The sequence below is a fragment of the Schistocerca cancellata genome, chromosome 9 (genome assembly GCF_023864275.1).
Source record: "Schistocerca cancellata isolate TAMUIC-IGC-003103 chromosome 9, iqSchCanc2.1, whole genome shotgun sequence".
NCBI classification, from domain to species: domain Eukaryota; kingdom Metazoa; phylum Arthropoda; class Insecta; order Orthoptera; family Acrididae; genus Schistocerca; species Schistocerca cancellata.
The window spans coordinates 218,373,708-218,398,397 of record NC_064634.1 but is presented as its reverse complement, the minus strand read 5'-3'; the positions used below and the strand labels follow the sequence as shown (position 1 = coordinate 218,398,397).

General features: G+C 44.1%; 1 protein-coding gene across 1 annotated transcript; it reads left to right on the top strand.

Moving 5' to 3' along the window:
• Positions 1-1,445: 1,445 nt before the first annotated feature.
• On the top strand, positions 1,446-17,479 carry LOC126100160 (cuticle protein 19-like). Its single transcript, XM_049910703.1, has 3 exons — positions 1,446-1,512; positions 9,310-9,408; positions 17,193-17,479. The coding sequence occupies exons 1-3, from the start codon at positions 1,495-1,497 to the stop codon at positions 17,433-17,435; spliced, it is 360 nt and encodes a 119-aa protein (XP_049766660.1). The 5' UTR covers positions 1,446-1,494; the 3' UTR covers positions 17,436-17,479.
• Positions 17,480-24,690: the final 7,211 nt, after the last annotated feature.

Genomic DNA, 24,690 nt, shown 5'->3' with positions numbered 1-24,690 from the left:
TCGCTGTCGCTCTACCTGTCTGAGCCAGCGAGGATTGTCCACGGACCAGTAATGCGTGTTCCGTAGATTCACTGCCCCGTGGTTTGTGAAACCCGCTTCATCGGTAAACAGGTAGAACTGCAACGCATTCTCTGTTAATGCCCATTGACAGAATTGCACTCGATGATTAAAGTCATCACCATGTAATTGCTGATGTAGCGACACATGAAACGGGTGAGAGCGGTGACGATGCCGTATGCGCATGACACTACTTTGACTCAGTCCACCGGCTCTCGCAGTGTCCCGTGTACTCATATGTGGGTTCATGGCAACAGCAGCTAACACACCAACTGCACCCGCTTCTCTTGTGACGGGCCTGTTACGGACCCGTTTGCGTGCTATGACCATACCTGTTGAATACAGTTGGCGGTAGATGTTTTGCAATGTGCGGCACGTTGGATGCTCTCTGTCCGGGTACCGTTCTGCATACACCCTGCAGGCTTCAGCTGCATTTCGTCGACACTCGCCATAGATGAGTATCATCTCCGCCTTTTCAGAGTTCGAATACACCATGGTCACAGTTCCTACAACACTACACTATCACAGACGTCTGGTAACACGGTGTACTACAGTTGGTCTGCGTGCGGAGACGAATGCAGAATAACAATAGCAGCAAGCGCTACATGCGGACACTGCGACAGCTAGACCAAACCACAACAGTGCACTACAGCCACACTCGTAAACACGGTCGTCATCGTAAACATGTCCCTGCAGATGCTGCTCGCCGACCGTGGCCCGTGTTTGTTTCAACACGCAGCTGAACGTCGGAGGTTTCAAGCGTCAACTTTAGGTTACAATATCTCCGGATGTAATTAACATTTTACAATGCAACAAACGGCACTGATTACGTATTTGTTTATATGTTCAGATGTGCTAACAAAACTAACGTGGTTCCATTTAAAAAAACGTTTTTGTATGGTTTGTATTAAACAATTACACTAGCCCCTCTCCTCACGTTCGGTCTGTGGAATCGGTTCGTCAGTATTTGATGTGGTTTACGAAATATATACAGCGGTAACGTTAGGTGACTCACACTGTATATATTGTGGATGTTATAAGAAACCCGGTACCGCTAAAAAAAAAAGGGAAAAAAATGCAGCTGATTGTCGTCACTGGCAGCAGAAAGAGTACTACGAACACAATTGTGCTGCCTTACGAACATAGCCAAGAGCAGCTAAGAGAGCAATAAGATATTGGGTAATTAGGGCGAAATTGAGCTCCTGGTGCCATTGTGCGGAACAGTGCGGGCGGCCATTACCAAAAATGCGGCAGCATGCGAGGTGAAACGGCGCCGGGTGGGAGGGGGTGGGGGGTGTGGGTGGTGTGGGAGGAGGAGCACGGGTACCGGAGCGTACCAGTCGCGGCCCGCCCTATATATACGGCGAGTGGCCGCGGACGTTGTCAGTGCCCCCACATCTACCTCACAGCCGCTCGACGCGACGTCAACCACTCAGTATGGCGTGCAAGGCTTTGGTGAGTACCTGAGAACAAACGAGGCGCAGCGTAGCGTGCGGCGGTGGGTACTTCGGACCGCTATTTGGTCCTCCCCACTCCCGTGAACGGAACGAGGGACGACATTGCTGTATGTGTGGCTGTGTACTCTCCTATCTTGTCGTTATGGTATTTAACTGAGGTGAACGATAGAGGCAGTAGAATTATTTAGTGTCCGCCTGAAACAATAGTTCTTTGAATTTTTCCAAATGCGTTTCGTGAAAGAATAGTTTATTTTTGCTTCGTTCACTATTATTTAAAATTGTATGCTGCGTCAAGAAGGATTCGAAGTCGTATCCCTGTCTGCTGCGAGCTGTGGCAACCATTTGTGTTATACGTCTCACTGCCCAACTCAAAACTTCAACCTGCCATTGGTTTCTCTTCTTACTTTTTGTGGTGTCACCGCCAGACACCCCACTTTCTAGGTGGTAGCCTTTAAATCGGCCGCGGTCCGTTAGTATACGTCGGACCCGCGTGTCGCCACTATCAGTGATTGCAGACCGAGCGCCGCCACACGGTAGGTCTAGTCTAGAGAGACTCCCTAGCACCTACCCCAGTTTTACAGCTGACTTTGCTAGCGATGGTTCACTGCCTACATACGCTCTCATTTGCCGAGACGACAGTTTAGCATAGCCTTCAGCTACCTCATTTAGCCTTCAGCTACCTCATTTGCTACGACCTAGCAAGGCGCCATATTCAGTTACTAACAGATAATATTGTGAATCATGTACCGACAAGAGCGACGTTCATCATTAATGGATTAAAGTTAAGTATGAAACTAATTACGTCCGCTTTCTGAATTCTCATTCCTTGTCATGTTCCAGACATCACGTCAGTATAGTTCTTCCCTCTTCTCGCCAGCCTGCGTGAGCTAAAACGTGTGCATTTCGGCCTCCTCTAGTAGCACGGTGTTGGCTCTTCTGCCAACCCAACACTTTTCATCTACATCTACATCATACTCGGAGAGCCTGGTAAGATACGTGGCGGAAGGTATTTCTGTTAGCACCAACTGATCCCCACTTCCCTGTTCCACTCGCAGATAGCGCGTGGGAAGAACGATTGTCGGTAAACCCTTTAATAGCCCTAATTTCTCGAAATTTCTCGTTGTAGTCTTTCCGAAAGATGTTTTTTGGGGGAAGTAGTATGTTGTCCGGGTCTTCCCGGAAAGTGCTCTCCCGAAATTTTAGTTCTAAGCCTCTCTGTGATCCACAACGCCTCTCTCGTAACTTCCGCCAGTAGTTTGTTGAGGGTCTCCGCAAAGCTCTAGTGGACTAAACGATCCTGTGCGAAACGCGCCGCTCTATTTCGGATCTTCTCTATCAGTGCTAGGTAAACACCCAACTCACGGAGCTCAATACAAGACAGAGAGAGCAACCAACGGGAGGCGAGTCCATCATGCAGGCTCGGATTGCACAGCTTACAGCGCACTGTCGAAGAAAGGCAGGATTTTGAGTCCCGGTCGGGCAAACAATTTCTCATAAATTTTCTGCGTAGCGAATACGCCACTTAAAAGTGAAAACGAGTTATTTCAGGTTCTTTCTTCCACAGAATGCTGTGCTAGATTGCTCAGGATCTCTACAGCACCCTACTGCTGACAGGAAACGGAAACAAATCTAGCAGCACGTCTCAGTATTCCTTCGATACCCTTAATTAATTCTACCAAGTAAGGACCTCAAACAATTCTTACGGACAAGTCATACATAAATAGTGCCTTAGATCATTTTGACAGCTATATCATCATCGCAAATCGTTATACTCACTGCTGAGCGTCGTGCCGCATGAACCAAGCTTCTCCATCTGTTACCAGTTTCTCTTAGAGCCTGGTGAAGAGGTAGACTTGAAATCTTCTTGATTTGACCTATCTACCTGCTTGCTGCTCTCCGCCTCGATCTCTTGCTCTCCATCTTTCCTTTCATGATTATTTTTCCTTCCTTTCCTCCATCTCTTCTCTCAAGATGGCCGAAGCACTGGAGAATTTTTTGAGTTGACACGAGAAGAGTGGAGATATTGGGTTGCTCAATAATGTAAAAATGTGTTCTTCGTTCAGCCCATTTTATGCGCAGCATCGTACGGCAGCACCAAAGCTCAAATGTGTCACTACGCTGCTTGTCTCTAGCCTTAGTGATCCATGTTTAGCAACAATAAAAGAAGACGGAAAACAAGAGTGTTTCAGCAAACTGGAACGGTCACATAGATATTGTAGTGGGGAAAGCAAACCAAGGACTGTAATTTATTGGCAGAACTCTCAGAAATCGCAACAGATCTATTAAGGAGACGTCTTACACTACGCTTGTTCCCCTCTTCTGAAGTATTGCTGTGCGATGTGGGATCTAAACCAGGTAGGTATGATGGAGGACATCGAAAAAGAAGAGCAGCTCGTTTTGTTTTACAGCCAAATAGGGGAGAGAGTGCTAACGATATGATACGTGAATTGGGGTGGCAATCATTAAAACAAAGCTGGTTTTCGTTGCGGCAAGACCTTCTCACGAAATTTCAATCAACAGTTTTCTAAAAATGTTTAAATGTGTGAAATCTTATGGGACTTAACTGCTAAGGTCATCAGTCCCTAAGCTTACACACTACTTAACCTAAATTATCCTAAGGACAAACACACTACCCATGCCCGAGGGAGGACTCGAACCTCCGCCGGGACCAGCCCCACAGTCAATGACAGCACTGCCTCAGACCGCTCGGCTAATCCCGCGCAGCAACAGTTTTCTCCTTGGAGTGTAAAAGTATGTTGTTGACCACCACGTACGTAAGGAGAAATTATCATCATCATAAAATAAGATAAATCAGAACTCGTACGGACAGATTTAAGTGTTCGTTTTTCACCGCGCGCTGTTCGAGGGTGGGACGGTAGATATATATAGCTTGAAAATGGTTCGATGAAATCTCTGCCAGGCACTAAATCGTGAATTGCAGAGTAATAACGTAGACGTATATGTAGATGTGAATGTAAAGGATGGAGAATAAAAGTGGCCATATTCTTTTCAGAGGATCTATCCCGGGATTTACCTGCCTCGTGATGACTGGGTGTTGTGTGATGTCCTTAGGTTAGTTAGGTTTAAGTAGTTCTTTCTAGGGGACTGATGACCATAGCTGTTAAGTCCCATAGTGCTCAGAGCCATTTGAACCATTTGAACCGGGATTTTCCTTGAACATCTGGGCAACACCAGAAACCTAAGCTTAGGTGGCTAGACAGGTTATTTTCTTTCTGGTTGCGTCAATGAGGAATTCCTTCTCGAGCATTCGTTTTTCCAGCGTTCAAAGCTATCGAGTTGCGTTAGAAACCACAAAGCGGCATGAATAAAAAAAATGGCCAGGATTCGCGCACTCAGGGCTCCGTACAAACTTAATCATGTACACACACAGTTAATCCATTCTCGGAATCGAGGATATTGATGATTTTTGCTTGTTACCCACATTCATATTGGCAAAATATCGGTCCCAGGGATTCAAAGATTTTCAAGAATATTTTAATTTCAAGTCTGAAGTCTGATAACAAATGTCAAAAGAGATATTTTTTCATGTGATATAATTACAAATTAACGATTTCGGAGTTTTCCCTTTACTTGTATCGTGAAACCTTGCTTCTTGCCAAATTTCATGATTCTAGGTCAACGGGAAGTACCTTATGTATAAGTTTCGAGTATTCAAGTATGTGACATAAATGGCCGTATCTTTTAACTAAATTGACCTAAAGTGTAAAATTCTTACACCGCCAAGGGACCACAGACCTTAACATTACGACATAAATTTCAGTTTGGTTCGTCTACTCGTTCCTGAGAAAAAGGATTCTTAACAGTCGGACAGACAGACAACAAAACGATCTTACAAGAATTCCGTTTTCACGCAACCTTAATAAGACTTATAAATGATCAAAAGACACGGCTGATAAGTTTCTCTTTTCACCAACAACAGTGTGAAGAAAAATGTAGTTCATACGATAAAATCTGAGAAGATCCTTTTGCAACCCCAGGCATCTACAAAATGGTCTGTCAGAGTTGTCATAGTTATTGTATAAGACAGACTGGAAGGGCAATTAAAGTCAGGTATAAGAAGCATCTGCTGTGAAAGAAAGATGGCAATGTATATAACTCCTCCTTTGCAGAGCATTTGTTTATTTCCGAGAAAGAAGCAGTATATCTACGTCAAGAGGTAATAGGCTGAAATAAGATCTGTTATAAGAACGTGAAATATTCAAGCATTTAGCTCAAAGAGATGGTAACATCTTGAATAATCAGCTGCAGCTGGCAAGCAAGAACTTCCTCGACAGCTCGAAGCTGCTGCTCACGGCCACATAGCATGTTTACCGGTCTGTTTGAGCCTAATCTGAATTTTGGAATTGTTTGGTAGTTCTGCTTAATCTGTTGTTCGTAAACGTCTCTAATGCTAAGCGGAATTTTTTCCATTTTTAGCAATTAGCTTTTAAGAAATATTAGTTCATGGTCATGTCCCTTCTTTACTGTATTTATTACTATTAATAAAACTATTTACTACATACACGGTGAAATGTCGTTGCAATATTACTCTGTTATAAGCTGCTGTTTCTAAACTTTCTTAATGCTAAGCTGAAGTTTCTCGATTTTCAGCAGTTTTATTTCAATAAATTTTATTTCATGCTTCCTCCCCCCTCCTCTTTACAGTATTTTTACGATTAATAACGCTTTTTAATACAATCAGGCAAAAAGTCATTGCAGTCTTATTCTTTTATTAGAATGTTTTCAGATTCCAAACTACACACTCTATCGACCGATTTAGTCCATCCAGTGTTACATTTCTGAGTCCACTGGAAGTGTTTCTGGCGTGAAATTGTTTTCTTTATCTGATCGTAAAATGACCCCCGTGTTACCAGGAATTATTCTTGGTATCACATCGGCAGCTCTACATGCCAGAGTAGCACTGTGTCTGCATCCAACACTGTATCCAAATCGAACTAACGAGGAGCCATTTGTCCAAGAACGTCTGAATAGAGAAATGCACAGGACGCGCGACCACACCCCCTCAGTTATACTCACAAAAATTTCCTTGTATTAGCATTTCTTTTGTCACTGATCTTCCGTAGACTCTAGACTACCCGAGTCGCTGGAAGGGCCACGTCTTCATTTTGACCATGTCATAACTCCTAGTGCTGGTTCTCTGTCTGCGGAGGTCGTTATAAATTAATGTAATCCTCAACGAATGGACAGAGAAGGGGGGAAGGACCTGGACAGAGAAATGGGGTAGCAGGAGATGGACTAATAGAAGATTGTGATAAATACTAGCATATCCCCAAGCGACGCCAAATACGCAGCTAGTACAAAAATAAAGCAGTGAAAAATTTTGTACATGGCTGGACGTTCAGAGACTACTCGATAGTAGTCAAAACAGCTCAGAGACGTCTCGTGTTTTGCTATTCACCTCGTTTAACCTTGAATGTCTTATTCACTTAAGTATTAAGCAACTACCACTCCTCCTCATTACTGATTACGCCATGTACGCTCTTCCGAGCACTCTCTGTCTAAATTCAGTACATTTTTCACATCCAAGCCAAGTATCTTCAGGTGTGCCTACCAATTAACAGTTGCCTGCGTGTATCCTAATTTTGTTAATTCTACGTAAATACACGGGATATAGACCCTGCCATGTCAAAAAATGTATCATCACTTTGAAAGGGTTTATATATCGGGTAATCAAATAAAAACTACAAGGATCGGATTATTTCAAAAGTTATCGCCTTAACTGTGACACAATACGGTGAATGGCTTCATGGAAAAATGTTTGCGGTAGCCTACAGAACCACGATTGTACCCAGGCGCGGACTTGTTCGTCTGAAGCAAATAGACAGACACGTGAACACTCTGTAAAAACTGCAGCTCGCCGCAAATTCCAAACAAGCAGCAATGTTGACAGACGGCATAATTTTGTTGCAGGATAGTGCCTGCTCACATATTGCCAAGGTTGTTTCGACCACACGGCAGAGGTGTGTCTGGGAAGCCGTTACACATCCGCCATACAGTCCCGGTCTCTCCCCATGCGAATTCCATACTTTTGGAGCCCTGAAGAAAAACATTTGTGGCCGTCGATTTCCTTGGGACGACGAGGTGCACGCCAGGGTACAATCGTGGTTCCGTAGCCAACCGCGAACATTTTTCCGTGAAGGCATTGACCGTCTTGTCCCATAGTGAGATCTTAACAGTATGGCGATTACTTTTGAAATACACTACCGGCCGTTAAAATTGCTACACCACGAAGATGACGTGCTACAGACGCGAAATTTAACCGACAGGAAAAATATGCTGTTATATGCAAATGATTAGCTTTTCAGAGCACTCACACAAGGTTGGCACAAGTGGCGACACCTACAACGTGCTGACAGGAGGAAAGTTTCCAACCGATTTCTCATACACAAACAGCAGTTGACCGGCGTTGCCTGGTGAAACGTTGTTGTGATCCCCCGTGTAAGGAGGAGAAATGCGTACCATCACGTTTCCGACTTTGATAAAGGTCGGATTGTAGCCTATCGCGATTGCGGTTTATCGTATCGCGACATTGCTGCTCGCGTTGGTCGAGATCCAATGACTGTTAGCAGAATATGGAATCGGTGGGTTCAGGATGGTAATACGGAACGCCGTGCTGGATCCCAACGGCCTCGTATCACTAGCAGTCGAGATGACGACCATCTTACCCACATGGCTGTAACGGATCGTGCAGCCACGTCTCGATCCCTGAGTCAACAGATGGGGACGTTTTCGAGACAACAACCATCTGCACCAACTGTTCGACGACGTTTGCAGCAGCATGGGCTATCAGCTCGGAGACCATGGCTGCGGTTACCCTTGACACTGCATCACAGACAGGAGCGCCTGCGATGGTGTACTCAACCCACGAACCTGGGTGCACGAATGGCAAAACGTCATTTTTTCGGATGAATCCAGGTTCTGTTTACAGCATCGTGATGGTCGCATCCGTGTTTGGCGACATCGCGGTGAACGCACATTGGAAGCGTGTATTCGTCATCGCCATACTGGCGTATCACCCGGCGTGATGGTATGACACTTCTCGGTCACCTCTTGTTCGCATTGACGGCACTTTGAACAGTGGACGTTACATTTCAGATGTCTTACGACCCGTGGCTCTACCCCTCATTCGATGCCTGCGTAACCGTATATTTCAGCAGGATAATGCACGACCGCATGTTGTAGGTCCTGTACGGGCCTTTCTGGATACAGAAAATGTTCGACTGCTGCCCTGGCCAGCACATCCTCCAGATCTCTCACCAACTGAAAACGTCTGGTCAATGGTGGCCGAGCAACTGGCTCGTCACAATACGCCAGTCACTACTCTTGATGAACTGTGCTATCGTGTTGAAGCTGCATGGGCAGCTGTACCTGTACACGCCATCCAAACTCTGTTTGTCTCAATGCCCAGGCACATCAAGGCCGTTTTTACGGCCAGATGTGGTTGTTCTGGGTACTGATTTCTCAGGATCTATACACCCAAATTGCGTGAAAATGTGATCACATGTCAGTTGTAGTATAATATATATGTCCAATGAATACCCGTTTATCATCTGCATTTCTTCTTGGTGTATCAATTTTAATGGCCAGTAGTGTGAGTGACAGTTTACTTACTTTTTTCCCATATGTCTCATTGGCTGCCCTTCATTGTAGTTAGTCTTTCAAGGATGCTTGAAAGGACTCTACGCTCTAGCCGTGTTGTACTTCCCCCGCCCCAGTAGACAGGGTGATGAGAAGAGCTTCTGACTGAGCGAGGTGACACGTGGCGTGTTGACAGGTCGTGGCAGCAGCAGTTGCACTCCTGGCGACGGCGACGAGCGGCTACCCCGGCTACGCAGAGGGCGGCTACGGGCACAACGTGCAGCTCGACTACCACGTGAGTACCCGTGCCTACAGCCGCGGAAGGAAACTACTGGCGGTGCGCAGTCTCGCGTTACCGCTCCGTCGCGCCACGCCGTCTGTCTAGCACCAGTCACACCCACCTGCTTTACGTATCGCTCTCTAGTGACATAATACCTGTGGACCAAGTGGCTTAGAGCTCGACGTACCGGAATACTCAAAGCAGGTAGCAAGCGAGTCAGGCGAGAAGCGAGACGCTACGTGCACTGATTGCTGCCCCACATGCGGGCTTCAAAAACCCCGCTGTTAAGTGCTTGTTGTATAACTGCCGTCTTCCGTAGACCTCTCATTTTACGCCTAGCGCTCTAGTCTCTGATCACCATAATTTTCATCTCCTTTGCAGCGAAGAATTGCGAATTTTTAAACGAAGGTGTCACAGTGTGTAACGGTTGGGATTAGTAACTGTTGCACGTTACATTTTGATGTGTTTAGCTCGAGTTGGCGTTCAGCAGTAGTCCACAAAGCAAGTAAATATTACAGGGTCAAATAACTTGCATGTTAATGAATGTTTCGGGAAATCGGAACGCACAAATGCTTAACGAAATGAAACGTTACCTTCCATGACGCTGTGCTGATTCAGAAAAATGCTCACTCTGAAGTACCGGGTGATCAAGAAGTCAGGATAAATTTGAAAACTTAATAATCCACGGAATAATGTAGATAGAGAGGTAAAAATTGACACACATGCTTGGAATGACATGGCATTATATTAGAACCAAAAAAAACCATATTGCTAGACGCGCGAAAGATCTCTTGCGCGCGTCGTTTGGTGATGATCGTGTGCTCAGCCTCCACTTTCGTCATGCTTGGCCTCCCAGATCCCCAGACCTCAGTCCGTGCGATTGTTGGCTTTGGGGTTACCTGAAGTCGCAAGTGTATCGTGATCGACCGACATCTCTAGGGTTGCTGAAAGACAACATCCGACGCCAATGCCTCACCATAACTCCGGACATGCTTTACAGTGCTGTTCACAACATTATTCCTCAACTACAGCTATTGTTGAGGAATGACGGTCGTCATATTGAGCATTTCCTGTAAAGAACATCATCTTTGCTTTGTCTTACTTTGTTATGCTAATTATTGCTATTCTGGTCAGATGAAGTGCCATCTGTCGGACGTCTTTCGAACGTTTGTATTTGTTTGGTTTTAATAAAACCCCATGTCATTCCAAGCATGTATGTCAATTTGTACCTCTCTATCTGCATTATTCCATGATTTATTCAGTTTTCAAATTTATACTGACTTTTTGATCACTCGGTATATACACTGAAGCGCCAAAGAAATCGATATTGTCAATCATATTCAAATACAGAAATATGTAAACAGGCAGAATACGGTGCTGCGGTCGACAACGCCTATATAAGACGACAAGTGTCTGTCGCAGTTGTTAGATAGGTTACTGCTGCTAGAATGGCAGGTTATCAAGATTTAAGTGAAGTTGAACGTGGTGTTACAGTCGGCGCAAGAGCGTTGGGGCAGAGCACGTACGGGTTCGCGATGAAGTGCGGATTTTGTCGTACGACCCCTTCACGAATACCGTGAACATCAGGAATCTAGTAAAAAATCAATTTACGACATCGCTGGGGCCGGAAAAAGATCCTGCATAAACGGGACCAACGAAGATTGAAGAGAATCGTTCAACGCGACAGAAGTATCGAAGGCCCACTCGTGTACCCTTGACAACTGCACGACACAAATCTTTACGCCTAGCCTGGGCCCATGAACACCGACATTGGGCTGTTGATGACTGAAAACATCTTGCCTGGTCAGACGAGTATCGTTTCAAATTGTATCGAGCGGATGGGTATAGAGACAACCACGGACCCTGCGTGTCAGCAGGGGACTGTTCAATCTGATGGAGGCTCTGTAAAAGTGTGGAGCGTGTACCGTTGGAGTGATATGGGACCCCTGATACGTCTAGACACGTCTCTGACAGGTGACAAGTACGTAAGCATCCTGTCTGATCACCTCCATCCGTTCATGCCCATTGTACATTCTGAAGGACGTGGGCAATTCCAGCAGGACAATGCGACACTCCACACGTCCATAATTGCTGCAGAATGGCTCCAGGAACACTCTTCTGAGTTTAAACACTTCCACTGGCCACCAAACTCTCCAGATATGAACATTATTGAGCATATCTGGGACGCCTTGCAACGTGCTCTTCAGAAGAGATCTCCACCCCCTTGTAATCTCAAGGATTTATGGACAGCCCTGCAGGATGCATGGTGTCAGTTCCCTCCAGCACTACTTCAGACATTATTCGAGTCCATGCCACGCCGTGTTGTGGCGCTTCTGCGTGCTCGCGGGGGCCCTACGCGATGTTAGGCAGGTGCACCAGTTTCTTAGGCTCTTCAGTGTATAACACCACAGTCCAGACAGCTACAAAAGCTGACAACGACTAATTGTGCACATTTCATTGAGTACCAGGTTGCGGTCGTGTATCTGAAAACAATCAAAAAATGAATTACTTCACTTAAATTACGTTACTGGTGCTGAGTGAATCCACACCGATTAATTATTTACAGTAATCTTTGCGTTCTCTGACTATATCTTCATTTCTCGTAAGTACTGCTTGACTTCTAACCAAATAATTAATTTTTACCTTTTTAATTATTATATTAAATAAATTTCTTGTTATACTAGTGTTGTCCATTCGGTAAATGTAACCATTATTATTATTCATCAGACAACCTTCCATTAGGAACGTGGGTGCACTCAGCCACTGTGATATGATTTACAAATGACAGAGCACAGCAATCACTCGTCCTGTTTTGCAGGTTTTATTTGGCAAATCTAGATTTATTCAGTGTTGAAAGAACTGTGACAGACGCCCCAACAACGGGGTTCTGACATGCACTGATACTATAAAATAGTGCACTGATAATGGCTAGGCACTAGCCGAAATCTGGGTTTGCCAAATAAGCCCTGCAAAAAAGGACGACCGATTGCCGTGCTCTATCATTTATAAATTATTAATATTGTTCATTATCTACTGGTCTACTGTTACATGCAATTGCTTTAGTGATATTAATTTCGCTTTGTGATTCCATTATTTTCATTAAGACGCCAGTCAGCCGTTCAAATGGTGTCATTACGTGGCGCCACCCCATTCGGGTGTAGGTACACATCTGCAATGATTGTTGTAGTAGGGTAGTAGGGGGGGGGGGGGATTATCCTAAGTTTACATAGCCCGTCAAGTTGGTCATCGGTTATCTTCCGTTTTCTTACAGCCTGAAGAGCAAGAAGGGATCAATACGGTTTCCCCCATCTATTTCTTTTTCGTAATCCACGCTGGTTGACACGGAGGAAGTCGTTGCGTTCGAGGTACCTCGTTACATTTGATATCGGAATATGTTCTAACAAGGAAACATCAGCAACTTGACCTCATATTTTAAGGAGAAAAAAGCACACAGCGAGATATCAGCCCCAGAAATTTATACCGCGCGAAAATTAATTCTGATAGAACGCGGTTATGACTTTCTGAAACCACAGTTTTTAAGCTTTCGCGCACACCTATTGCTTGTCACTTGTTCCGTCACCCTACAACCTGCCTAATGCCCGAGTGCGCCCCGGCCCTCGTCGAAGTGAGTTAGAGCTTTGTCAAATATTGTTTTGAGACTGATGATATGCTCTGTTCATTATGTTAAAGTGCGCGATTTCTAACCTGCAGCTGGTGCCAGAGATCTCTTTGCTTTGAACATCTCTATGTTGCAAATTCTCAAACGAATGAAAGAAATTAGTTTGTCATTAACAAGTAGCGAAGCAATGTTTAGTTATTATTATTACTGACGTGGGTTATTTCCTTTGGATTTTGAATCTGGCACTGTTGAAGCAAAGTAAATTTGCAGGAAACCCGCAATTCTTGAACGAGATTGGCGTGATTAAATTGTAAATCAAAAATCATTAATTTTGTTTCATAACAATGCTTCAGTTGCTTATGTGTATTCATTTTTATATATGTGATAGTACAAGAATATCGTTCAAAGAATAGGGAATGTGTCTGAGCGTATGTCTGACATGTTACGTACCCATATTACTCACTACTTTTTGCGTAGAATATGATGTGTTCTTGAACAAGATCTGAAACACGCCGGGCAGAGGCGACCACCTCCTCCCCGCCCCTCGCCATTCTCATTCTCCCACCCGTCTTCTCTCGCTTGCAACATCTGGTGAATACAAGGGCTCGAGTTATTACATCGTTGCACAGTGCACTGCTTGAAAACTGCTAAGAAACAGAGATATCGTTGGACAGGAACAATCACAGGCAATGACGTCATGAAACACAGTACGTACGTAATAGAGATGAAGTGGTTTATTTATAGTGAACAATGGTACAGATTTCACCACATGGGAAAGCAGGCTAACGGACATAAATTTCATGTTTGACACAGGTTAGTACTATCATAAAGGTCGATATCGGACTCTCAATAAGGAAGATGCCGTCCTCGGGAAACAAAACACATTTTGCACGCATTATTGATGCTGGCTACCAAACTGTTAAGGAGTCTTTGGGGGATATTGTCCCTCTCCTCTCTCAAGACGGTTTACAATTCTTGCACAGTTCAGGGAGGATGTCTATGTTGCGAAACACGTCTGCCATTAGCATCACTGGAATGGTAAGGGTGTAAGTAGGCCCGTGGAGTAAGCAGGCCATTCCATACGTTCAAGATCTTCACTTGTGTTCCTGTGTGTTCGAGACCTCAGCGGTCCTCTGTGGTTGGCCACTGTCGTCCGTAAAAAGAAATTCGATACTTACTGCAGTCCTAAACACACGAACATACGGACATGATGCAGAACAATCTCCCTGCAATATAGCCGTGATGTAACGGTACCTCGCGCAAAGATATACAATGGTGTTCGGCCATTGTGCATACATCTACATCTATGTGATTTCTCTGCTATTCACAATAAAGTGCCTGGTAGAGAGTTCAATGGCTCCACTCTCGAACGGCCCGCGGGAAAAACGAGCACTTAAATTGTTTTGTGCGAGTCCTGAACGTCTGCCCACACCATAACGCCTAGGCCATACCGTTGACGGTCACGAACATTCTTTAGTATGTGACGAGTTCGCATCTCTCTGCGCACTAACTGGTGGCCAGAATAGCTTGCCACAGTGAAGCGGGATTCGTCGGAGAACATCACTCTGGATCACTGTTTCTGACCCCAAACTCTTTCTCGACTATGGCGTAGTTGAAGTGGGAAGCATTTAACAGGCTTCCGAGCATACAAACCAGCCTGATTTGACAGTCACAAAATCGTCCCGTTTGATGTTTGTGTCTCGGTAGTGGTTACAAGGTCTGCAGCGTTCTGCCTAGGACTGAAACGTCTGTCCCTTTCATCCACTAGGGCTACGTCGCGGTTGTCTTGCGGTGCTGCTTTCGCTTACCATTTCCAACTTCAGCGGCGTTTTTTAGTCGCTAGATGACACTGCTGGACACACCCATTATTGTGGCCAAAGTAGTAATGCACTGACCTGCTTCGAGCCGCCCAATTGCTCGTACACGATCGTAGAATGATGCCTTGCAGACACTTGTCGTACCACACGGAATGTCCCACTAATCGGCTCCACAATAACCTTCATCAAACATCGTACTATATGAACTGTCGAAGGCGTACAGAGCGTGCACAGGCTTCGCTGCGTTGACATGTCCCGCTCTCTACATTTCCTTTTGCTATCACTGGTCGGCGTAGTTGTTCGGTTGTTCCTTAAGAATTGTTAGGCAGTGTTCTTCACTCTCAGGCATTGGGCGACTGCCATCGCCAAACAACTGGTGCGCACGGTTTGTAACCTGTAGCTGGTGGTGTATTTTCAGATGATAACCGCGTACTATTAGAACAATGGCAGAAACTGTCGCACAGAGTAAATTTCTGGTGTTGGTGTCTTGTGCGTGTGCATCTTTCTCTTCAAAATATGAGGTCGAGTTGGTGACGTTGTAACGTTGTTGCTTTAATTTGCTATGAAAGCGGTGCTGATAGACAATAAAAGCGGGTTAAAAGCTGTGAGCTATCTGAGGAAGTTAACCTTGCATTACTGCGCAACTGTTTCACCAGGTATCCAGTCATAGCTTACCAAATTCCCAACCAGACTAACATTAATTATAATCTTTTAATAGTCATACGACAACCGGTGATATATATATATATATATATATATATATATATAAAGAGAATTTAAATAAAAAGAAATAAATCAGTTTATATTTGGAAATTTATTTTAACATTGATCATTGAAATTTCAGCATATTAAACTTGAGTCGTAATTAAGCTGGTGCCTTATTTAGGATTGTGAAAATGTGAGATTGTAATCTTACGGAACACATCAAATATGGAGCCAAGATTGGGAGACTGCATACAACACTGCATTCATAAAATAGCACACGAAGAACGTTGACACATATGCAAGAGGAAATTAACCACAACCAACCGATTCAATTTTCACCCAAAGAAGTTACGTTCGTAGCACAATCCTGTCCGTCATGTAATTACCACACACTGGTATACTAAATTCATACTAACTCTCTGTGAAATCTTCCCGAAAAGAATAGCTGAGGGCTACTTTGATGATTACACCACATCCTTCACGTGGTCAACTTGGTTTACACAAAGCGTGTAACTCCACAATAATTTTGATAATTAAAATACATTAGATCGAAAAGCAATTTACAAAAGAAAAACCTCGAACTGGTTACTATCGTCTTACTATTAACCTGATGGGTCAAACAATTGTATAAGCACGTGGTACTGGTCTCACAAAGTACACCCCACGTGGGTTGAACATAAAGATAAGTTGCTATATTGAAAAATATTGTCAAGACGAGACGTTATAATCTCACGCACATTCGCATTTAAGATGGTGATCTTAGAGTTACTGATCAACACGTGGTCCCACTTTACTCACAAAGTAGTGACAAAGCAACTACTGGAAGATATTCTGAACTGTACACTCGAATCACACTGCGTTGCAATTTAAGATAACATTAGATATTTTAGAGCTAAACCTGAAATAAAGGTGATTAAATTATCAGTTAGGCTGAACTTAAGAAATCCATTGTCCTACGGACTTAGCAGACACGCGCTTAGCCGGAGATCTTACCACTTCAGACGCTCACCACGGACAGACTGACCTGGTCCCTTCCAGAAGGTGGCTCACAAATACAAAACGGAAGTGGCCAGAGGGGCAGCTTCCTATACCAACATGACAAGGGATGGACAGGGCCATAATAAGGATAGAAATCTCTTTGTCATTAGAAAGCGTAGCTACCTGTTCCGACGTTGGTCCTACTGTTCTCTAGCAGACAGGCTTGTCTGCTACCCTCAAGCATGCAACTAGAAATACATTTGCTCATTCATCCTCTCACACAGAAGGGAAGGGGGATGACAGTATCTTATCATATACAGTATATAAAAGAAAGCGGATGTAGGTTCCGTATGAGACAGTGTGACATGAATTACATATAAACTGTGTTTTAAAGTGTAGTAGTGTGGCGGATCGTTCTTGTTTATGTGTAAAAGTAACACGTTCCACTACTCAGTCTCCTCCCAGATAGTCAGAAACGCCACAGTAAATATAGAAGAGGAATTTATGCCGTAAATGACAACAGATTTAAGAAATCAAACATGAAAGGAATCCAACAGAGACCTTTCAACGTTTCCTTGCAAAGTTCTACATACTGCGTCCTCCGCGGTGGCCGTTGCTTGCCTCTGCCGTGCAGCCACTGGCCTGCGTAACTTGCTCGTTGTTTTGTCCTGTCTGCCCAGGCGCCGGCCAAGTACGACTTCGAGTACGCGGTGCACGACCCGCACACGGGCGACGTGAAGCAGCAGTCGGAGTCTCGGCACGGCGACGTGGTGCAGGGCCACTACTCGCTGGTGGAGCCGGGCGGCGCGCTGCGCACCGTCCACTACTCGGCCGACCCGCACTCGGGCTTCCGCGCCGTGGTGTCGCGGCCGGGCCCGCACGGACACCCCGAGGTCACCTACCACGGGCACGGCCACCACTGACGCCGCACCGCTCGCCGCTTTTGTAGAAAGCTCCGCAAATAAACTCGCACTTTGCACTGCAAAATGATTCTCTCATTTCTGTTCCCTTCCGCCACTGAATCCCACTGACAGACAAAACTTGTCCGCTGCTCCTGAAATCACTGTACCTCATTCGAGTACGGAATAACACTTATTGGGAGAGAAGCCTGTGGCTCTTTCTAGGATAAGCGGCTTATCAAATACAAGGATACAAGCATGTTATTTTTTTTTCTTTCCTGTCTAGCAGTGAAGGAGAGCATTCTGAAGTCCCTGACAAGTGCTTCTAGGAGTCACTTACATGTTCAAACGTTGAAAACACTGTCAACGTTGAAAGGTCTCTGTAAATAATACGCTACTGGCCATTAAAATTGCTACAACCAGAAGAAATGCAGATAATAAACGGATATTCATTGGACATATATATTATACTAGAACTGACATGTGATTACATTTTCACGCAATTTGGGTGCATAGATCCTGAGAAATCAGTACCCAGAACAACCACCTCTGGCCGTAATAACGGCCTTGATACGCCTGGGCATTGAGTCAAACAGAGCTTGGATGGCGTGTACAGATACAGCAGACCATTCAGCTTCATCAAGAGTAGTGACTGGCGTATTGTGACGAGCCAGTTGCTCGGCCACCATTGACCAGACGTTTTCACTTGGTGAGAGTCTCAGGACTGAAGACAACAACAACAGTATTGTTTCAGAACCAATCAACACAGTGGCATCTTATATTTCGTCAGCCAGGTTGAAGAGGAGAGAAAAGTCCGCCGCTCGTGGTCTCGCGGTAGCGTTCTCGCTTCCCGAGCACGGGGTCCCGGGTTCGATTCCCGGCGGGGTCAGGGATTTTCACCTGCCTCGAGATGAGTGGGTGTTTGTGTTTTCCTCATCATTTCATCATCATCCAGGAAAGTGGCGAAATTGGACTGAGCAAAGATTGGGTAATTGTACGGGCGCTGATAACCACGCAGTTGAGCGCCCCACAAACCAAACATCATCATCTCAGCCAGGTTGAAGCTCGTCAGTTGTGTTTGTGTTAGTACATTCGAGCCTCACACTACACATTTCTGATGTATGTTTACACATACAACTATTGTAGACTTGACACACAGATCCTACAAATTTGTCGACTAAGGCATCATTTCTATGAACTAGAGTACTATTCTTGATAGATAGATGACTGTGCAGCATGTCTGTTCGGATTAACTCTTGAGCATATACACCAAAGTGTACCAGACGGTTTAATTAATTGTTTTGGCTCATTCGTTCCTTGATCGAGACAATATAATGAATTGCAGTAATGAATATCAAAAAAATTCATACAAACTCTCGGCGCTCGAGCATGGCCTTTTTTTTTTTTGTTAAAGATCCGTCCATGTATTTTAACCGTGTTTCTTCTCCCTGTGGCAAATCGGACTTAGTGAAAAGACACTACCCGAAGACGACGGTGGATCGAGCTGGACGACTTTTTGCTTAAAAGTACGAAACCTTTTGCCATGCCAAGTCACCTAACAATCTTACAATGACTAAAGGTACAAAATAAAACATACATAGGTTAGTAATAACAATATATTTTGAAATAAAAACAATTTAAAGTACGACGTTTACATTATGCAATTAGAGTGCCATTTGGTTGTAACTCGTCAAGTATTAATAGAATAATGTAGTGTTAATGGCGGTGTGCCATAATGTGTATTATTTGGACCAGAGCTAGAAAACAAAAGGTGCCTCTTAGCCTAATGATATGACGATCAAAAATCTTCAAATGTTTTCAGCGGCTGCATATAATATTTATACAACCGTGGAGTATATCTATGGCTAAAATTATTTCTTTATTTCATTATTTATAATTACGTTTTCTGCTAATAAAAGCTAAGCCTGAAAATGTGCCTTTAAAACGGTCACCTGCATCTGTGCAGTTAAGCTATCTACATATTCCAGCACATTGATCATAGTACGGAATTTCTATGGTTGCAAGCATGAGCCAATCCATTTTCATAAGTTCTATCTTGCATTCTGATATGTCAAATACTTTACTACAAATTGTCGTTAAATACTTGTCTGAAAAATCTAAGTCTTCCATCAATTTCTTTTGCTGACAGACACACAAGGTCCTAATTTTCCCCTCTCAGTTTGGACGTGACAATGCTATCACGACTAATAACATGGATGCAGTAAACTCAAATCGTCACTCCTACAACCATTCAAAAGACACCCTACACGCATGAAGACTTTTTAAAAAAATGTTACTCAGAGACTACACAACCGAGAGAGATTTCCCACCCTGCAGGCGGAGGACACTTACGAGTAACACACAGCTGTGGGCAGAACAGAAATGGGACTGACTGTAAGCTACCTCCCACTATACACGATCACTGGCAGTCTCAATAGGTATACAGGGTGGTCCATTGATCGTGACCGGGCCAAATATGTCACGAAATACGCGTCAAACGAAAAAACTACAAAGAACGAAACTAGTCTAGCTTGAAGGGGGAAACCAGATGGCGCTATGGTTGGCCCGCTGGATGGCGCTGCCGTAGGTCAGACGGATATCAACTGCGTTTTTTTAAACAGGAACCCCTATTTCTTATTACATATTCGTGTAGTAGGTAAAGATGGTGCTGTAATAGTCACAAACATACGGCTCACAATTTTAAACGAACATTTGGTAACGGGTAGGTTTTTTAAATTAAAATACAGAACGTAGGTACGTTTGAACGTTTTATTTCGGTTGTTCCAATGTGATACATGTACCTTTGGGAACTTATTTCTGAGAACGCATGCAATTACAGCGTGATTACCTGTAAATAACACGTTAATGCAATAAATGTTCAAATTGATGTCCGTCAACCTCAATGCGTTTGGCAATACGTGTAACGACATTCCTCTCGACAGCGAGTAGTTCGCCTTCCGTAATGTTCGCACATGCATTGACAATGCGCTGACACATGTTGTCAGGCGTTGTCGGTGGATCACGACAGCAAATATCCTTCAACGTTCCCTACAGAAAGAAATCCGGGGACGTCAGATCCGGTGAACGTGTGACGACCAATCCACCTGTCACGAAATATGCTATTCAATAGCGCTTCAACCGCACGCGAGCTATGTGCCGGACATCCATCATGTTGGAAGTACATCGCCATTCTGTCATGCAGTAAAACATCTTGTAGTAACATCGGTAAAACATTACGTAGAAAATCAGCATACATTGCACCATTTAGATTGCCATCGATAAAATGTGGGCCAATTATCCATCCTCCCATAATTCCGCACCATACATTAACCCGCCAAGGTCGCTGATGTTCCACTTCTCGCAGCCATCGTGGATTTTCCGTTGCCCAATAATGCATATTATGTGGGTTTACGTTACCGCTGTTGGTGAATGACGCTTCGTCGCTTAAGAGAACACGTGCAAAAAATCTTCCATCGTCCCGTAATTTCTCTTGTGCCCAGTGGCAGAACTGTACACGACGTTCAAAGTCGCCGCCATGCAATTCCTGGTGCATAGAAACATGGTACGGGTGCAATCCATGTTGATGTAGCATTCTCAGCACCGACTTTCTGAGATTCCCGATTCTCGTGCAGTTTGTCTGCTACTGATGTGCGGATTAGCCGCGACAGCAGCTAAAACACCTACTTGGGCATCATCATTTGTTGCAGGTCGAGGTTGACGTTTCACGTGTGGCTGAACATTTCCTGTTTCCTTAAATAACGTAACTATCCGGTGAACGGTCCGGACACTTGGATGATGTCGTCCGGGATACCGAGCAGTATACATAGCACACGCCCGTTGAGCATTTTGATCACAATAGCCATACATCAACACGATATCGACCTTTTCCGCAATTGGTAAACGACCCATTTTAACACGAGTAATGTATCACGAAGCAAATATCGTCCGCACTGGCGGAATGTTACGTGATACCACGTACTTATACGTTTCTGACTATTACAGCGCCATCTAACACAAAGCGAAAAAAGTGGTCCAGCTAAAACATACACATTTCTTTACGTACTACACAAATATATAATAAAAATTGGGGTTCCTATTTTTTTAAAAAACGCAGTTGATATCCGTTTGACTATGGCAGCGCCATCTAGCGGGCCAACCACAGCGCCATCTGGTTTCGCCCTTCAAGCTAGACGCTTTTCGTTCTTTGTAGTTTTTTCGTTTGATGCTTATTTCGTGAGATATTTGGCCCGGTCACTATCAGTGGACCACCCTGTCTATCGTAGAAAGGCTGTACCCAGCTTTTTCCTCCTCTGATGTGACGCTTCTTACACAATGGGTGGAGCACCCATTGCTCATCAGAAAATTCTCTAGGTGTTGCATCTCACATATTCGTCTCGAGTGTATTGATATCTCTTCTTTTTGATGATTTGACGGCTTATGCATGTATAGCCAATGTATATGTTGATCGCTGTATGCTAGGTTCCCCCCATTTGTCGTAACCAGAACGTCTGGTCGGTCCTTTTTACCTCCATTGTGAATTTTTGTTGTTGTGGAGGCGGTTTGGTGTCTTAGGAAGTGACTGAGCTGTTCCTCACAACGAAGGTATAGTCGGATAGCTGTTTCTCTCTCTCTTGGGAAACTGACGGATATTAAACGTCTTTTAAATCGGAAAAGTACGTACCCTCAACCACGTTTCTCATGTCAGTCGTGCTTATTAGTAGCAGTAGTGATTTTGAAGTATGCAGCCATGCCTCACTAGCAAATACAGCGAGAAAAAACGACATGAATACTTTCGTTAGCTAATACATGGAGTTGCCACTCATGCCCTGTGGCATGAAAATGCATACGACGAAACAGCGACATCTTATGAGGAAGTAAACAACTCGATCAGTAGCCTAAGGAGACGCAACAGTCTTATTGCAGTTTCCAGTAGCATCACCACCACTGCCCTGGTAGCCTTCCTCTCAGACACAGAAGTCATGGACCGATGTTAGATAGTTTTTCTCATGTGTAGGATAACATAGCAACTTCGTCCAGACACTACACCTCTAGAGTGCCCCCTCTTCACTCTATTGAGGTAAATGTATGTGACATCAGTCTACTCTTCTACAGTACATGCTAGGGAATGGCCTAAGTCTTTTTAACATGTTGATTCTTTTCCTTAATACTTGTGGAATAATATTGTTTGTGAGAACTAACCCTAATTTGCTAATATCTATATGCGAGTGCATGTGTGAGAACGCCGTTCCTGATAAGGAGACGTAAGTTTCGCCTTCTTTAGTACAGAGCTTCTATGTAATATCTTCTTTGTTGAAGTACGAGGGTTGGAACTTAGATAGTAGTAACCATTTATTTACAGACGATACAAAAGAGTCCCCCCCCCCCCCCATGAATCATGGACCTTGCCACTGGTGGGGGGGCTTGCGTGCCTCAGTGATCAGATAACCGTACTGTAGGTGCAACCACAACATAGGAATATCTGTTGAGGGGCCAGAAAAACGTGTGGTTCCTGAAGAGGGGCAGCAGCCTTTGCAGTAGTTGCAGGGGCAACAATCTGGATGATTGACTGATCTGGCCTTGTAACACTAACCAAAACGGCCTTGCTGTGCTGGTACTGCGAACGGCTGAAAGCAAGAGGAAACTACAGCCGTTATTTTTCCCGAGGGCATGCAGCTTTATTGTTTTTTTTTTGTTTTTTTTGTTTTAGGGCGCAAAACTGCTATGGTCATTAGCGCCCGGTCTGTGACTTAGGAAGCAGTAAAAAACCGAAAACGGAAACCAGCAGCAATGGGAACGAAAGTCATAAAATTGGAGAAACTAAAAGCAGAAGGAAGGCTTTAAAATCCACTACAGAAGGGGGTTGGTTGTCCCAAAAAAAAACTTCAAATGACTGACGTCAGCTTTATTGTGTGGTTATTCCGGAGGTATAATAGTCCCCCATTCGGATCTCCGGGCGGGGACTACTGCCTACAGAAAAATTAAAGAGACCTCTGGAGAAAAGAGAACCACTTGCATGAATATCAAGAGCTCAGATGGAAACCCAGTTCTAAGCAAAGAAGGGAAAGCAGAAAGGTGGAAGGAGTATATAGAGGGTCTATACAAGGGCGATGTTCTTAAGGACAATATTATGGAAATGGGAGAGAATGTAGATGAAGATGAAATGGGAGATATGATACGGCGTGAAGAGTTTGACAGAGCACTGAAAGACCTAAGTCGAAACAAGGCTCCAGGAGTAGACAACATTCCTTTAGAACTACTGACAGCCTTGGGAGAGCCAGTCCTGACAAAACTCTACCATCTGGTGAGCAAGATGTATGAGACAGGCGAAATACCCTCACACTTCAAGAAGACTATAATAATTCCAATCCCAAAGAAAGCAGGTGTTGACAGATGTGAAAATTACCGAACTATCAGTTTAATAAGCCACTGCTGCAAAATACTAACACAAATTCTTTACAGACGAATGGAAAAACTGGTAGAAGCCGACATCGGGAAAGATCTGTCTGGATTCCGTAGAAATGTTTGAACACGTGAGGCAAAACTGACCCTACGACTTATCTTAGAAAATAGATTAAGGAAAGGCATACCTACATTTCTAGCATTTGTAGACTTAGAGAAAGCTTTTGACAATATTGACTGGAATACTCTCTTTCAAATACTGAAGGTGGTAGGGGTAAAATACAGGGAGCGAAGGGCTATTTACAATTTGTACAGAAACCAGATGGCAGTTACAAGAGTCGATGGGCATGAAAGGGAAGCAGTGGTTGAGAAGGGAGTGAGACAGGGTTGTAGCCTATCCCCGACGTTATTCAATCTGTATATTGAGCAAGCAGTAAAGGAAACAAAAGAAAAATTTGGAGTAGAAATTAAAATCCATGGAGAAGAAATAAAAACTTTGAGGTTCGCCAATGACATTGTAATTCTGTCAGAGACAGCAAAGGACCTGGAAGAGCAGCTGAATGGAATGGACATATGGACATGGTCTTGAAAGGAGGATATAAGATGAACATCAACAAAAGCAAAACGAGGATAATGGAAAGTAGTCGAATTAAGTCGGGCGATGCTGAGGAAATTAGATTAGAAATGAGACACTTAAAGTAGTAAAGGAGTTTTGCTATTTGGGGAGCAAAGTAACTGATGATGGTCGAAGTAGAGAGGATATACAATGTAGACTGGCAATGCCAAGGAAAGCATTTCTGAAGAAGAGAAATTTATTAACATCGAGTATAGATTTAAGTGTCAGGAAGTCGTTTCTGAAAGTATTTGAATGGAGTGTAGC

What these genes read in the sequence shown, in the direction of transcription:
- LOC126100160 (XM_049910703.1), top strand. An exon ending in ACGTGCAGCTCGACTACCAC is followed by an intron (nt 9,409 to 17,192) that starts GTGAGTACCCGT and finishes CTGTCTGCCCAG; the next exon opens with GCGCCGGCCAAGTACGACTT.